The 17,653-nt window shown below is 42.9% G+C and overlaps 2 protein-coding genes across 2 annotated transcripts; both read left to right on the plus strand.

The window, feature by feature from the left end:
- The first annotated feature begins 3,095 nt into the window (after nt 1-3,095).
- LOC108140812 (homeobox protein Hmx) lies at nt 3,096-12,324 on the plus strand. The gene is made up of 3 exons (XM_017263817.2): nt 3,096-4,352; nt 9,934-10,043; nt 11,498-12,324. Exons 1-3 carry the CDS (start codon nt 3,505-3,507, stop codon nt 12,322-12,324), a joined length of 1,785 nt encoding a protein of 594 aa, XP_017119306.1. The 5' UTR covers nt 3,096-3,504.
- Nucleotides 12,325-12,348: 24 nt separating this feature from the next.
- LOC108140813 lies at nt 12,349-13,291 on the plus strand. The gene has a single exon (XM_017263818.2). It carries the CDS (start codon nt 12,349-12,351, stop codon nt 12,667-12,669), a length of 321 nt encoding a protein of 106 aa, XP_017119307.1. The 3' UTR covers nt 12,670-13,291.
- The last annotated feature ends 4,362 nt before the right edge of the window (nt 13,292-17,653 follow it).

The following is a 17,653-nucleotide window of genomic DNA, read 5'->3' on the forward strand; positions in this document are numbered from 1 at the left end:
ATTCCATTCCATTCTCCACGTTTATTGTTTTGCCATGCTTTCTGCCTATTATACAAAATGCTACAACAGGCAGACAAAGGCCTTCCCCATTTGCCTAATGTGTTTGTGTGTGTATGAGTTGGAAAATCGAAATTCGGTAAATTTCAAAATTGATATGGAGTGTGTCTCGGGAGTTTAGCTGGAATAATGTTAGTTTTTGTTCGTCCACCTTCAATTGCCAAATTAATTGCAGTTAAGTCGAGCAAGCTAAACCCAGCTTGTATCTCCCTCTCTTTCCCTGTCCCTATTTCCCTCTCTTTCCCATCCAAACTTTGCTTCTGTGTGTGTGTGAATGTGCATCCTAAAGTGGAGTCAATGAAAATTGCAACTCCCACTTTGCTCGTACGTCAATTAGACCTCCTTCTCAGCCACTCTCTTCTGCTTTCTCCTTTCACACACACACACACTGCCACAGGCTCTTGGCTTTTCCTCTTCGCTCTCCTCCCCTCCCACTATTCCCATCTCTTTCCAGTGCAGCTTTAGCTCTTTTATTGCAGTGCAATTTGTTGTAGAAATCGTTTTGTCCGACAGTTGAACAGTTTGTTATTTCTTTTAAATGTTTCAAGCAAAAGAGCTTTTCCAAATTTTTGTGGCTTGCCTTGGTCAGCGGTCAGGCATTGGGATTAATGGGTTTTGCCATCTCATTTCCTCTATATTCTACATTACACGTAAAAAAAAACACTCACTATTAAGTTTTTGTTAATATTTATTTAAAAAGTGGTAAATAGAAAAAATTTACATATTTGTTATGTATTTATAAAAAGATCTTAATCCACAAATCTCTGCGATGCCGACCTTTTTAGGCTCCTATTGGAACACATATAGACTCTTCAATAGCAACAAAAATAGTATTAATTCATATTTAAAATATAATAGTAAATTTTTTTGTATAACCAAAGGTACACCCATTTCTTGCCGTTTTCCATTTGGCCAAATGAATGAAATCAAATCAGAGTTAAAATTTATTCTAAAACAGGGCGATATGCAAATGAAATCATCTGGAGGTGCTGTATGTACGCAATTTCCATTTGTGAATTGAGATTGGAATGAAAGTGGGGCAGCGCCTAAGTGTCACTTTTTTTGAAACCGTCTACGTTGCCGCAATTTGCCCAATTCCCCACTCCATTGTGCTTTGAATATGCCCCAAACCCCAAGGATTTTGTATACCCCCAAAACCCACTCTAAAGTCTTACACGAAAACGAATCAAAAACAAGCAATGCACAGAGGGAAATTACGGAAAAATGTGTTACGGACGCAGGTGATGGCTCTCCACACACACTTACACACCTCTGGCGAAAAATAGGGGGTGGTGTGTGGAAAACAGGGGATGGTGGGGCCGGAGGTGGTGCCTCGCCCTCACCACTTGGCGACGCACTTTGGCAAAAGCAATCTTCTAAACAGGATAAATGTAATTGCGCATGAATTTCTACGCATATTTCGACGTCGCTGTCTGAGCTGCAAATGTTTGTTACCCATTTGTTTGTTTTTTTATTTGCCTCGTCTCTGCCGTTGCTGAAACTCGTTCTCCGGCGTTTCAGGAGCGGCCACCCCATTGGCCCTCCGCTGGCCACGCCCCCAAAGAGAGTGTCTCTCTCGAACGGTCTTGCCATCTCTCTCTCGGCGGGTAATTGACTCGCATAATGTTTGTTTTGTTTCGACCAAATCGTTTGCAACACTCTTTGAATGCCTCGTGGTTGTCTCATAAAAAGCGAAAGCATTTAAAAATTCAATTTGCCCTCTCTCTCTCTCTCTCTGTCTCTCTCTGCAAAGTTTGCAGAGTAACTTGGCAAAAATGGCCGCCTGTTCCCAGTGCTTAGGGGAGGTTTTCTCTTTGGGGAGCGGAACGTTGCGGAATGGAACGATCTATAAGGTATAAAACTCTGAAGGTTTGCAACGAAAAAAGGGAATAAAATACATTTGAGTCTTGGAGTTATGCTGGGTAGACGATGGTTATAAGAATTCATTTTATTTATTTTTTTTATTAAATACCCCATGAACATAATATAAATTAATTTTATTTAATTTATTAAATACCTTATGAACCATTTAAAGATAATCGAAATATTTTTATTTATTATCATTTATGATTTTTAACAATCGTGTTGGTGTGAAAAAGTATACTTTTCAATTGTATATGCAATTTTACTAATTACTAAATTGTTTAAATAATTAGCATAGATCTTAAAATTTTTAAAGCTATACAGAGATTCTTTATATTTCTAAAATATATTGTTTGTTCTACATATTATATTCCTTATATTATGTTAAAAAACATTTAGTTTTAACATCTCAACCAAACCTTTTTAAATTTTTAGTAACATTTTAAAATGTAATAACTCAATATAGTTTCCATTTAACCTTCTCACCAAAGGGTTTTACATCAAATTTCAACCGCACAGACTGCTAGCCGCAAAGTTGCAATCAAGTGCTACATTTTCACCAATAGTTTTCTGTACGAAAAAGTTTGCATCTGGCTGGCTGCTAAATTTCAATGGCGCCACAGAGCAACACTTGACCCCCTGTTAGGTGGCAATTGATTGATTTTATATTGGCATTTCAATAGACACCAGCCGAGCGAAGCGATTCGAAACGATTTTGCGAGTCGAGCCGAGTGGCGGTGAGTGCGCCCCCACTTCAGATGAGTTCCAAATGCCAAGTGTTTCCCGTCCGGGGATGTAAAACTCCCCTAGTCTACCGCCGCAAAAAAAAAGGAAAACGAATGAGCAAAATCCGAAAAGTGTCTGTCGGTGCGGTTGCAGTGCAATTGTCGAAATAAACGGAATAAAATTCCAAACTGCAAATGGAACGGAAAAGAGCTGCCAGAAAGGGAGGGCACACCAGGCGGCGAAAGAGAGAGAACTATCGCTGCAGAGAGAGAGAAAGAGAGAGCGAGAGAGAAAGGGAGAGAGTGGGACACACCCTCCCAAGAGGGGTAGAAATGAGGTAGGTGTGTGTGTGAGCTCGAGAGTGTGGAAAACCATTTAGCGCAAAGACCAAAAGAATTTGCAGGGCTGCCAGCCAACCACCTCAGTCTCAATTTCAGTTCCACGCTCTCCGGACACGAGACCGGGGGTTAAAAATCCAGAGACTGAAACAATAAAAACACTAAACGATCGCTTTCCCACACACACAAACACACACTCACACAGAAACACAAAGGACGAAGGATTCGGCACTCAGCAGTCAGCAATCCGGCGAGGACTTGTGCGTCTGTTAACATCCGCATTTGAATTTAAATGCGAAACGTTGATCAAACGGTGCAGACGTGTTTCTCCCAACGGTAGCGCTCGGCGTTTTTCCCTAACGAGTTTTTCATGCCACGCATCGCATCAAGTGAAGAAAGTTGTACAAATTTTATACTGAATAATAACAAGATAAACGCAGAAGTGAAAACTAAAGAACAAAAGTGCTGAAATAAATATAAGAACTTGCCAAAGCAAAAACAGAAAAGGAAATCATAAGCCATGTCTTCCTCCGAGGCCGAAGTTGACATCAGTGTGGTCTCCAGTCCGGAGCCGAGTCCTTTGGGCGCCGCCGTCCGCGACAGTCCGCTGCTGGCCCGCTCGCCGGCCCGCTCCGCCGACGGCAGTTCGCCGCCCGCCACGCCCACGCATCGCTCCAACACGCCCAACACGGCCGCCGGCACGCCTACCACCTCCGCATCGGGCGGCAATCACTTCCACCACAGTCCCAGCGGAGGAGCCGTGCCGCCGGCGGTGCTGCACCACCATCTGCAGCACCACCTGAGCACCCTGGGCGGCCATCCGGTGACCCTGCATCATGCGCTCCACACCTTTGGCCACTTGCATCCCGCCCACGGGGCCACGCATCCCGCCCTGCTGCAACACGCCCTCACGCCCACCAGCCAGCAGCAGCAGCACCAGCAACAGCACCAGCAACAGCAACAGCAACAGTTGCATGCCCAGCAGCAACATCAGTCGCACGTCGAGCGCCTGAGCCCGCCGCCCAAAAGTCCGGAGCGGAATAGCGGCGAAGAGGTGCAGGGCCACCTCAGCCTCAACAACAACAACAGCAAGGCCCTCAATCACAACAACACTTGCGCCTCCGCGGCTGCAGCAGCAGCGGTGGCGGCGGCCAACCTGAGCAACAACAGCAACGATAGCAACGGAAGCAGCGGGGGCGGCGGCAAGGGCACCACCGGATCGAACGGCTTCACCAGCTTCTCCATCTCCAGCATCCTGAGTCGCAGCGAACCGGCCAAGAAGAACGGCGCCGCCGGCTTGATAACACCCATTCCGCAGTTGCCGCAACCAGGATCCGGCGGACCACAGGATGCAGCCATGCTGTCCAGGTGAGCTAATGTGTTCCTTGGTATCACAGAGGGGCAAAGGCAACTACTTAAATCAAGACTAGGTTTTTTATTCATTTATTATGAATTTTAAACTTGAGAAATATAAATATATTCAGAATTTAATGCTAAAATCAGTCTCTCGTGACATATTATATTTATTGAAATCGTTATAGCTTCCAATTACTTATTTTGTTATGTTGCAGGTTATTTTAGCCATTTTAGTACTTTTCCCATCCCTTAGAGTGTTTACTTCTTTAAAACCGTAATGTGCTCTGAAAATTATTATTTTTTGGTATTCATTGGATAAAAAGCTTAACTGCCTGCAATAAACAATGAATAAATATAATTGTTTATTTTTAAAAAACTCGATGCTGCCAATGCAACTTATTGTTCGTCTCATTTTTATTGAACATTTTGAAAATTTTAATGATTTAATTACCTTAGTTTAATTTGCTTTTTAAGAATCTTAAATTAAAGTTTTTGTATAACCATGTTACTTTTAACATCATAAACATAATAGGGTTTATGTTAAGGGCCTATCTTAACAGGCATTCTTTTGTGAAAATACATTCTCACCCATTTTGTGCGCAGTGTATGCGACCTAGATTAAAACGTTTGCTGGCAAGCTGAAACCAAAAAGTCAAGCCTTCCCTCAATGAGCGAGCCCAAAGAGGCTGCCATTCCACTTGTTCGTTCTCAGGCTGGGCCAATTTTATATAATCGTCCTAGGGGAAGACAAAGGAAGGTGACACAAATCTCTTCGCAGGAAATACACAAAGAGATGAGAGGGACGGACAAAGTAGCCGGGAGATGGTCCATAAGACCGAAAATTGTTGGGCAAACGTTACACGAGACGTTAAGTGGGTGAAGATGCAAATGGCTAAAGTACCGGTCCTTTGTCCCTAACGATTCCAGACAGATAAGGCCGATGGAACAGTGTTTAGTTGCATTGGGCACTAGCTGACCTCGAAATAATGCAGAAAAATGCCTAACTGCTTGAACTTATCATTTTTCGTCCGGCAATTTGGTCAGCCTATCGAGTTACATAACATTTGCCAGTTGTAATTCAATGCACCGTTTCGGGAACGAAAGTAACTGACTGACTGCCTGATTGACGGACTGACAATGCTCCAGTATCGTATGCAAAACGATGAATGAACCCTCAGACCCTCCAAACTGACCCATAAAACAGGAACGTTCTTACAGCTGTTTGTCCTGCGAATGCAACCTATTGATACAAAATACATGCACTGGGAAAAAATTAAATTCATATGTATATTTAAATATTCTTTTAGCAATGATGGTGAAAAATATTTTTTCTTAAGTAAATCCATATAGCTAATTACAATTTGAACGATTTAGATGCTATCAATTGTATATCCAATTTTTTAAATCAGTTTAAAACTTATACTATTCTGCGATTCTTTAAAAAATTAATTATGAAATGAGTTATCTACAAAGATTATTTGTAATTAAAATGAATATGATGTTTTTTGTACATTTCATATCATACACGTTGGCATATTAACCCCACTTAGCCGGCTTTTAAAATGCTGCATACGGAATGAGCGATCGAATTTCCAGCCAGCTCGATTAACGCATGTGTTGAATTAAAAAACAACGAAGAGAATTTATAAGTTGCACTTTTATTTTGTGAGAGGGAACGTGGACTCCCCCAGACGTTTTGGACCTCTGCATTTTTTTAATAATGATCATTTTCATTTCATTTACGCGTGCCCACACCGCTGATCGCCTCGATAAGGGAAGTTAGTCAGGTTGTCCGAGGGTCGCCACTGTCCCTATCTACTCGGAGTGCCAGTGGTCCCGTGCCCCTTGCGTGGCTACCCCAATTAAGGACCTCGTCCTCGGGGAAGTGTCGCCTCCTGCTGCTTGGCGCTTGCCCAGCTGACGTGTGGCTGCCTATGTGACTGCTTTATCAGTTGATCATCGGGTGGAATGATTAATGCCACGGGGTATACAAATATTGCTGAGTGATCGTTTAATAGTTTGAGCCAACTTTCTACCCGAGCTCGGCTTATTTTGACAGTTGCGCTTACGTTTTTAATTAGTCGCTGGGCTTTCTCCTCAGTCTGTACTTAATTACGATTCCGTTGGTCGAGGGGATTTCGACAAAAAAAAACGCTGGAGAGCAGGAAAAAACCATTCAAAAGGTGTAACTCGATACGCTTGTGAGTGGACTGAAAACAATGGGACGGCGAACGGAAAGGGTGCTCCTGCATTGTCCTTTTCTCCCAGGATGACGCAAAAAGCAGACGATGACATTATAATTACACACACACACACACACACACACACCACTCACCGAGAGAGCTATATAAACGCAGAAGTAATTACAATCCAATTGCAATCGCAATTGAGGACCTAACCAATCCCATCTGTATCTGATTCCGTCGCTGAGGGGATTAGTGTTTAGTGGTGAAATGCCTTTGCTTCCTTATCGCGATGGTGTGCCGGGAATTTCTATGGTCGCAATTTAATCAAAACATATTCCGCAGACCATCAGTTGCATCCAATCTGAATCTGAGGCTTGACTTTTCCTCTGTTCTCTGTTCAGTGGTCACGTGTCATTTGGCGGGGCTTCCCATGGTGGTAAATCGTCAAAAAAGAAGAGAAAAACTAATATCATGCTCTTCACAAATGTCACCATTTTTGGTTATTTCAGAACTGTATTTCAGAACTGTGGGACACATCCTAAGCCGCTCCCCAGGCCCTGAAATATTGCTAATAATCCGGTTTAATGACAAAAGCAAAGCAAAGCAAAGCCTCTGCCCATTCAAGTGTTTAATATTTTGCCTACTCTTGCGGCCAGGTCGAGAACCCCTCGAAAACCCGCACCGCTAAATGTCAACAATGTAAAATATATACATACTCCCGGGTGTGAGGGGCAACCCGACAGTCCCGCACGGGATGGACCAATTAGCGTGAGCAAATCTTTTATGCATGAGCGATTCCTAAGCGGTTTTAGCGCTCACAGATCACTAGGTCTCCCATTTAAATATATTTATTTAAATCAATTTCGGTAATGCGACAATTGTCGAAAGAAAAGTGCGGGTAATGCCATTTGAATTGGTTAATTCCAGCCATTGCCGTAATTTGCTTAACTTAACCCCAGCCATTCAGTCACATTACTTTGAACTTTGCTTAGATCTCGGCACAAAGAAAACCCCACTCATAGCTCGGGGGGACATCAAAGCAGAGACAAAGTCCCCAAAACCCAGACCCAACCAGTAACCGATGTCGAACGCCATGTTAAACAACTCAATTGCATAGCCCACTTTTATCCCTCGGACAAAAGGGATCGCAAGACGAGAAATTATGATGGGTGAGCCAGGGAAAGGAGCCCAAAGCGAGAACCGCAAACAATTCATTAAAAGCTGAATAACAAATGCATCAACCCCCCCATTTCCCAAACATTTGACAGCCGGCGGGGGGTGATTTGGGGCCCGGTTACACGGTTCCACGGTTCATGGCTCTACGGTTCTACGAGGGTCTCAAAATGGGCCAGGCTCGCACCCACTTTTAAAACATGGCCGTCCGCTTCCGCCGCAGAATGACACCAACGAAAATGGGCGTGGAAATGAATACCCAGCTGTCCGCGGCTTGCCGTGGGCAAATTTGTTTTGTACTTATTTCATTATCCGCGCCGAGCTCTTGATTTGCGTAATTAGTCGAGCAAATAGCTACAAGCTTTTGTTTTGATTTTTCATGTCGACCATCGTCGTGCAGAATTAGCTCCAGTAATTGAGGTAATTCCTTTTGTCCTTTCACGTCTTGCCCGAGGAGCTGTGATGATGCGTACACTTTGGGGAAAGCTTATGTTTTTTTCTTGGCTTATAATATAATATTAACTTTATATATTTTGGTTGGATCTTATGACCTTTGTTTTTAAGTCAATTTTGTGATTTGGTTACAATAAGTCAATACATTGCTTCCATGATTTTTAAAATTAAATGTACAGATAATTACATGGCCAATACGCTTTCTACAAAATTTTTTTAAACTATCCACTTTAGACTTTAGAAAAACGAATTTTTTTTTTCAATCAATACCAAAATCTTGATTTTAGCCCTTATTTTTTCCGGCGTGTTCGTAATTTGAGAGGAGCTCTGCCTATTTTCGTCTTTCTGCGGCTTTTTGGGGTTTGGCTTCTGGCTGCCTCCGGACTAGTCGAAAGCCAAAGCGGCTTTCTCTCAATTGCCGCTGTAAACATGAAGCCCATTAGAAGTGATTTGAGCTGGCAACTTGGGGAAGCCCCTAAAGAGTCCTCCTCATAATTTTCCGGGCCGGGCTGAAAGTAAACTTAATTGAAAATCATTACTGCTGGCAAGTGGGAAATGGAAGTGGGGATCGGGGCAGAGAGCGATAGTGGCTTTCGCCCACCTGGCTATTGATTTCCACACCTGATGCACCCTTGGCCGCAGCGAAAGAGGTCAACTAAATGTTAATGTCACATACACACACGAACACACAGTGTCTGTCTGGGGGGTTTGGGTTGCAGTTGCACCCTCGAAAAGAAATCACAGTCCGAGCACAGGTCACCTGCCCAAAGGGTCAAAGTTTGTGGGGGAAGCTTAGCCCGCCCAACTGGCCGGTAAAAGCGAAATGCGAAAGCAAAACGAGCTCAAGGGGTAGGCACTTTAGTGTACAATTCCAAGCCGTATATTGCGATCTGGCATTTTAGAACGGTGAGAATGCTTTTCGTGCGGCTTACATTTAACACAAAAGTTCAGTGGGTGCGTGGGAAGCTTAAGAAGGGTAAGTAAAAAAAACCAATGAATCAATCAGAATCGAGAGACAAAAGCAACTTTGGCCAATTACATTTGGACGGTTTTGACATGTCACTAAAAAGAGACCTGCCTAAACCCACCCCAAATAACTGAACTTCCCCGTGCGAATATAGGACGCATTATAATGAAAAGTGTTTCGTCTTGCCAGCATAAATAAATCAAATGTATTTATAAAAGATGCTTTTAAGCCAGTAAGTTAACAAGGTTACACACTCGCACACAGAGAGAAAAATGCAAGCTTACATCTTTATTACATTCTTCATTTATAAATGATTTGTTCGATGTAAATTCAACTAGAAACTTAGGTTACCCAACAATTTTTTTTCATTTGAATTGAAGACTATTATTATTATAAAATTGAATTTTAATTTGAATATAATTACGATATTGGTTGCATTTCTTATGAATTCTCGCATTACTTTAATTTTCTCAGAGCCTGATCCTTTGCTTTTTCAGTGCACATTTGTATATACATGTACATATATTCAGCAGGGAGGGTTGAATGGGCCAAATTCTTAACAGCTGTTGTCAGTTATGGGGTTGTTAAGGGTCTCCAGCCTCCTTGATTTTGTGCCTCCTGCCCCTCCGGCGAACTTTGATGCTTCAACTTTCTTGGGCTGAACAACTTTTGGCCGTCGGCAAAATGGCAAATGCCTAATGGCCTCTTAAGTTCGGCCCGCATCTAGGATGGGGTATTTTTCGCGTCTTGATTTTCGGGCAATAATCAAAATGCATAATTGATGGCGTTATTTTTCCCTCTTTTCCCCTTGCAGGCTGGGCTTCATCTCGCAGTGGGGAGCGTTGGCGGGTCGTTACGCCGCCCTGTGTCCGCCCGGATGGCCCTGGGCCCCCCAGCGACTGCCCTTCCACAGTCCCACCCATGGTAAGTTGATTAAAAACAGCCAACGGAGTTACCGACTTTCCCCCCATTCGAATTAAGACGACTCAACTGAACTATACTGAGCACATGCCACAGCGGCTTAGCACTCGTTGCATCCGCCTTTTTATTTAAGCCAGGAATGTGATGTGTCAGGCATTCCTCACACTACACTAGACGAAATAAAAAAACATTTTTAAATGTGTCAGCTTAGTTAATTTCTTTGTGTTTTTTTTTTTTGTTTAAGGATAAAGTCAATTTAGATTGATTTGAAAATTAAAAAGGTACTACTCATTACAACCAAAATGCGTTACATGTTTACTTTCAGATTTACAGAATTAAAACACAACCTTTTTGGGTAGAAATACTTATGTTTTACTATCTAAAACTAACTTGCGAACTTTTTTTTTTTGTTTTGTTTTGCCAAAAATAATTATTTAGTTTCAAAGATTTTTTGTGAGTGCTTTGGTATTCCGTTGCATTCGATTCAAAGTTAAGTTGTTTTGTCGACGGCGGCGACTAATGCCTCAAAGAATTTCGCCCCAGAAGCAGACTACGCAAATGTCTTAAGCTCTCACCCACACAGGCATGGAATGGAAGCCAAGTGAGACGACTGCTTAAATCGTCATTGGCAATTAATTGCAAATTGTAATCGAGTATCGAGTTACGGACAAAGCCTTTGACATGCTTCACAGTAGAGTAAAATAGCAACTGCAACTGCAAAAGCAACATCGGGGAATGCAGTTTAAGCCCGTTTAATTGGCCCCATTGGCATTAAGAGTCGTTGCAATTGCATTTGTTCATGTAAATTGGCCTTAAGTTCTTCACCTTCTCTGCCACCCCAACTACCACCGCATCCAATGTATATCTATCCTTACGGATTGAAAGTTTTCCAGCCAGCTTGCTATTAAGAGATTTATTTTTTTTTGCTGCTCGAAATCCATTCAAGGCAAATTACGGCAATTTAAACTTTTCAAATGAGATCAAAACTAAAAGCTTCGATAAAAAGAAAATCGGCCAAGCTGACTGACAGCCATTTTAAATGGTAATTTAATGCGCAGACAGAGCAGGGATTGCTATGCCATATTATGCCATCAGAATGAGTATATATATACGTATGTACATGCTCTCGGCGTCTGCGCTTTAGGAACCCACAGCAATCACGAATGACACAAAAAATAAAAACGCTGAGGCGACAAGTGTGAGGTTAAGTGTTGCAGCTTAAATCTCTGCACACAGATACGTGTACGGGTACAGAGATACAGTATCTTGGAGCAGCAACCCTTAGGAGCAACCACCTCGAAGGCCACCCACAACAACCCACCACCCGCCATCCGCCACCCACCGAAACACCACCCAACGAGACTGACAAATCAACTAACACAATTTAAGCTCTCTGCCCGTTTCCCTCTCATTTTCTAAATGGTTTCTCTCCGCTTTTTCTCTCTCTCTTCTTGCAGACAGTTCCTCCACGAACACGACCGAGAATCCCCCATCGCCCACTTCCATGAGCCCGAATAACAACAACAACAACAGCAACACCACTGCCAACTCGAACCAGGCCAGCAAGTCGCCCCTCCACCCTCTGTACCACCCCCTCAATCCGCAACAGCAGCAGCAGCAACAGCAACACCAGCAGCAACAGCATCCACAACAGCAACAGCATCCACAGCAGCAGCAGCAGCATCCACATCAGCCCACCACGCCCACCAGCAGCAGCAGCAGCGGCGGCGGCAGCAGCCTGGCCCACCACTCGCATCCGCATTTGGGCGGCTCACACGGCGGCTACTTGCTGCCCAGCAGCTCCAACGAATCGGACGAGGAGGGTGAGGAGATCATCGAGGAGGACGACGGCACGGACGGACCCTCCGACAGCTCCTCGCCGCACGGCGAGGGCAACTCGAAGCGCAAGAAGAAGACCCGGACGGTGTTCTCGCGGGCCCAGGTCTTCCAGCTGGAGTCGACCTTTGACCTGAAGCGGTACCTAAGCTCCTCGGAGCGAGCGGGTCTGGCTGCCTCCCTGCGGCTGACCGAGACGCAGGTGAAGATCTGGTTCCAGAATCGTCGCAACAAGTGGAAGCGCCAGTTGGCCGCCGAACTGGAGGCAGCCAATATGGCCAACATGGCCCATGCGGCCCAGCGACTGGTGCGGGTGCCGGTGCTCTACCACGATGGCACCACGGCGGGATTTGTGCCGCCGCCGCCGCCGCACCACCATCCAATGCAGTATTATGCGGCGGCACGCAACACCAGCCCCCCGCGACCGCCCCTCTCGTCGCTGGTATAGGGCGTGGGGTGCCTGGCGGCGCCCATGTCGCTGCTGAAGCCGCCCACCGCCATGCCACACCCACATCCGCCCCAGCCGCCGCTCACGCAACGCACCTTCCTGACCTGCGACACCATGATGGAGGCGGACATGGACTCCGATTCGGAGCAGGAGCGAACCCATCTCGACGACGAGGATGCCGCCATCGATGTGGAGGCGGATGAGGAGCAGGAATCCGCATCGCCAGTCCGCTCGGCCACGCCCCCGAAGGGCAGCCTTTGCCTGGAAAGCAAGGAGCATGCTGGCCAGCACAAGGAGGTCACCGCTGCCGCCGTGGACAAGTCGGCGAACCAAAAGGCCTACTGAGCCAGATCCAACCAAGTGGCTGCACGGAGAAAAAATTGCCGTACCTTTGTGTAGTACATTTTGGAAATAAGAGTGGAAATCTGGAAAGAACATGATCCATTTGGCAATAATTTGATGGTTATAATATGTAAACATTCCAAGAACATGGCATTCCGTGCAAGACCACATCAATGGGTTTCAAGTTTTTAAAATAGTTTGTTCCTAGAAAACCCCCTGTAAATACCCACAACTCAAGCTCCTTGTAAATTTAAATGTCTCTTGCTCAATAAGTTTAGGCTTTAGAAAACCCCACGCCATGTACATACACATAGATAACAAGTGGATAGTGTGGGTGGTTGCATCACTTTTCGTATCGTTTTTGTTTGGCTTTTGAATCTTTAAATTGCTGGTCAAGTGTAAGTTAAGTTCGATATGCTAAGCCGAGCTCCCCGAGGACCAAGGCAATCGATGTTAGTTTAGTGCTTACGATAAGTCGTAAGATGTGTGTCAAGCAATTACCAAATAATTAGTTAAATTATTTATACTTTTAATCGAATGTTGACATAATCCAAACTTCAACTTAAAACCAAACCAAACTCATAAACGTACACATACACACACTTTCACAGACATGAAATGCTTACAAATATACAAATAACAAATTATACATATAAAGGTATTAATAAATTATATAAACATATAGAAAAACCATAACAAAATGTGTGTCATTATTTAAATACTTGAAGCGGTTAATTGGTGAGCTTTAAGCTATTTTTGTGGAAATGAATTTTTATTGAAATCAATTGGTATTACATTTTTAAGGGTTTTGATTTTCAACTACTGCTGCTTGTTATAGTAAATTGTTGTATCTACTCCTTGACTAAAGTTTAAAGCAATCTCAACCCTTTTTGTATACGGATGCAGTCGACCTTTGCCAGCATCTGTCCACATATATGGTCTCCGTATCGAGTCTTCATCCTCGTATCTATGCGTTGTATAGCAATTTGCTGGCATTTGATACAAATGTTTTGCCACGGATTTATCCCGGCCATTTTGCATGCGCCTGAAAGCGACGGACGACAAGCGCTTATTTACGTTTAATTGCCAACGCAAATAAACCCGTACATGCATCGCATAACATATATACACATATATGTTAGACCCGGCCATAACAATGCCGGCAACAGCTTTTGCCACAATTGCTGCAATGCATGTTGCTGCCTTTTTTGTTTTTACTTGCATTGCAGGCGTTTTAAGTTGCCATTTATTGTGCAGTTTGTTGCAATTTAGTCGCGTCGAACCCCCATGTCCTGGCCCTCTGGGTCCTTGGGGCCGTTTCGTGGATCGAGGTTCGAGTTTCGAGTTTCGCTTCGCCTCGCATCGCGTGTTAAATTGCAAAAATAAATTGCGAATTGTGCGCCGCAAATAAATGGCAATAAAAATACATAAAATGCTTTTTTCGCTATGCCTAGCAATCGGCGAACGAGTTTGAATTACCAAACGCTGGCATAACTGCGATTCAGCTGATATAAATGGGCCCAAACGCATATATGTTTGTTAGTATGTGCATAATTATAGGCGATTGTGTGGAGTGTTGCATTTCACACGACTGCGCATAAATGGAGGGCGTTAAAATGTTTTTATTGTACGAATAAATATATATTCTCGTTTGATGCGCTTATTTTGCAACCAATCGCTTGTTTATTGGCTTGTATTTCATCCGACCCGTAAACCACTGGCCGAAGGCCGGATTTAGCCAGTACTTTAAGGATTGCCTACTGCTGAGAGTTGTGTAATCAATGGTTGGCAGGTTGAGATCGGATAAAGCTGATGCTTTCGGGGATAAGGCCTTCCGTTTTCGTCCTCAAAATGAATTTCACCACAATGGGAGCGGTGGCATTGTCCATTGGCCCTCTGCTAAGAGTCCTTAAAAAGGGTTCAGCCTTGCTATTTTTGTTTGCATCGTTTTTTGTGCAAACCAACTGAACAAATTAGGCAAACCTTTATTCGCCATTCCTCCTGCCATCGGATGCTCTCCGCAACATTTTTGTATGGATGCAGTCAAGTGCTTGAGCATTTTATTTAAGCGCATGAATGGATTTGATGGCTTTCCTTGGCTGAATGCGAATGTGCCCGAAAAAGGAGCAGAGCGAAAAAATATTTCAATTCATCTCATAAAATGCCTCAAAATTGTAGCGAAATTATAAAAATTGCCTGCCCCCAGACAACGAGCAATTTGGTTGGCTGCTTTTTGGCTGCTTTCCATGAATGCAACTTCGTTTTTCGCTGGTCCTTTTGGGCCACATTTGCTCATATGTAAAGTAAATTGTTGGCCGTATTTGGGGAGTCGGAGTGAGTGGCTGACTGGCTGGCTGGCTGGATTATGAAATCGTTATTTTTTTGTCGGGTAGTGAAACGATGCTATGCAAGTCATATCAGTTATCCGACCTCAAAAGTTTAAATTTGATATTACAATTTTTCAATTTTTATATACAATTCTTGGAAATTATCGTTCCTATATTCGATTTTAGTTTTTTACCAGTACACAAACTTAAACAAACCCCTTTGTTGATTTAATCATATACCTCTTATAAATTAAGTTTTTAAACTTTTTAATTAAGTAGTCTAAATATGATGCAAAACACATTTCAGAACATGGTTCCAAAAACGAAATATATTTTGTTAAGCCGACTTCTTTTTTTTATTTTTACTAAAACTGTTAGTTTGGACATGAACATTTTAGACCAGCTTATTGTAGGTTAAATCTTATTCGACTCAACTCAACTCATTTTCTAACTTTGGGTTTTTTCCTAATTTTATTTTCCGTTTTCATATGTGAAGTGGTTTTTTGCAAACAGCAGCCACCCAAAACGGGAATGAGCCTGACCAATTTCGGGGGCTGGTTTTGGCGCTTTTGGCAGACGCTGTTTTGCCTGCAGTAATTTCTTAATTAGCTTGCCAGCACAATGTGCTTATATACTATATAGTATGGTCTTTGTGTTTTTATACTAGAGTTTTGGCAACACTTTTTGTGGGCCCTGGGTTATGCGGCAATATGCTGTGGTGGTGCATCATTTGACGAAGCCAAGCGGCCGGGTACTTATTTTAATTGCAGCCTTTTTGGGCATGAAGTGGTGCAGCTTAGCGCACAGTTTCTACATATAAGTACGTAAATCCTATTTAGGGATGGCAAATAGATTAATACAAAAATATATTATTGCTATTAAGCTGCCTGAGTGGAATTAATATATACATTTGATTTAATGTATAAAAAATTTATTTAGAACCTTCAAATTTAAAACCCTAAACTATATTACCTTCTATTATTATTATGTTTTTGTTTTGTCTCAGTTTTATTATTCCTTTCCTCTTTTTATCATCACTAATCCTTATAGCTTTTTATGGACAAGGTCCTTGAAGAGAAAACTTAGTTTTGACAGCTCTAAGGACTCAATGTGTTTCCCTCGACATGTTTTCTGCCTCACCCGCCATTATGTTTATCTATTTTCGTTGACAGTTCAATTAAATACAATGGCCACAACAGTTAAATTTCGCTTAAAAAAAGGACTCGCACATACAAGGATTGCCATTTTTGTGGTTTGCTTTTTGCCGTTTGCTTTGGAGTGTCAGTTCGGACATTATGCCTGTCGCTCTTTGTACTTTATTATCCATTTAGCACATTTATTTTTATTTCCCATTCGGCGCCTGCTGTTGTGGTTGCTGCCAGTGTCCTCGCATTATCCTTGTTCCCGTTTCAGTCGTTACGGCCGCTGGTCAGCCCGCAAATGTGGGCAATTTTTGCTCAACGCGATGTTCCTTTTTTATGGACTTTATTTTTTACCAGTTGTGCGGTGTGATCCGGTGTAGTGTGAGTGTGTGTTTTAGTGCGTAGTTGTCGAGGGGGTGATGGCGACTCCCCTTCCCGCAGTTCCTGTCACTATAATAGGCTCATCAGCGTTGCGTATTTTTTATTGTAATGCCGCTTTTATTTGCAATTGAGGTGCTTTAATCAACTGACAGTTGTGTAGCTGCGTATATTTTATGGCTCTAAATGGCAGGCACATTAAATAAACAATATCAGTTCCTAACAATCATTACGTTTTACTTACTAAATTATGTGCATCAAGATGCATTACATTTTTAGTTTTTGTTTTACCAATTGTTAAATAAATGAATATGTTATTTAGAGGTATTTAAAAAAGAGGATAATTATTATAAAGCTTGGTTTTGTTAAATATTAAATGTTAGTTTGGTTGTTATTCATTTCATTATAATATTACAAAATAATAATAATATTAATCACAAGTACGTATTCGTGAGTAATTTAATTTACTTTAAGGTTTAATTTAAGCTAATGTAGATTTAAAAGTTTTAAAATATTTGGCAAATGAGTTTTCCTAGTGTCAAAGCCGAAAAAATTTCCCAGCTCCTCCGTTATTTCGCCGTTGCAAGATGATAAGCCGTTTAACTGGTAATTACGGCACACAGGCACTTACGGATGGAATGGCATTAGTTTCCAATTGCAGCGCCGCATCGCGCTCACAATAGCATAATCAAATTCCATCTCATTACGCGCCATATTGTTGTGAATTAATGCAATAACACAAACAATGTCTCGCTCGCATGGCGGCGACCTCGAATTTCAGCCGACTCCCGGCCAAATCGAGTAGAAAAGTGCAAATGCGGCAAGTCGCTGGCTAATTACGTGCACTTTGCCGCTCGAATTACAGCTCCTATCCACGGAGGCCACCGGAAGCGTCCTGTTTGCGAGGCGTCAACTGTCACACACTCGCAAACACTCGTTCGCAGGACGAACCGCTCTCAGCCAAACTCAAATCCAATTGAATAACAATAAAATTTGTACTCCGCTGTTTGGTTATTCGATGCCAGGCCATTGTGTGTGTTAGCCCCTGAATGGAGTGTACCTACAAATTATGTAGGCCGTGACGATTGCGAGCGCGGCATTGCGTAACAGGAAGCCAACAATGACGTACCAGAAGCAGTG

The sequence above is a fragment of the Drosophila elegans genome, unplaced genomic scaffold (assembly GCF_018152505.1).
Source record: "Drosophila elegans isolate 14027-0461.03 unplaced genomic scaffold, ASM1815250v1 contig_476, whole genome shotgun sequence".
NCBI lineage: Eukaryota > Metazoa > Arthropoda > Insecta > Diptera > Drosophilidae > Drosophila > Drosophila elegans.

Coding starts and splice junctions, on each gene's coding strand:
- LOC108140812 (XM_017263817.2), top strand. CDS start 3,505: ATGTCTTCCTCCGAGGCCGAAGTTGACATCAGTGTGGTCTCCAGTCCG. Junction 4,353..9,933: donor GATGCAGCCATGCTGTCCAG/GTGAGCTAATGT, acceptor TTCCCCTTGCAG/GCTGGGCTTCATCTCGCAGT. Junction 10,044..11,497: donor CTTCCACAGTCCCACCCATG/GTAAGTTGATTA, acceptor CTCTTCTTGCAG/ACAGTTCCTCCACGAACACG.
- LOC108140813 (XM_017263818.2), top strand. CDS start 12,349: ATGTCGCTGCTGAAGCCGCCCACCGCCATGCCACACCCACATCCGCCC.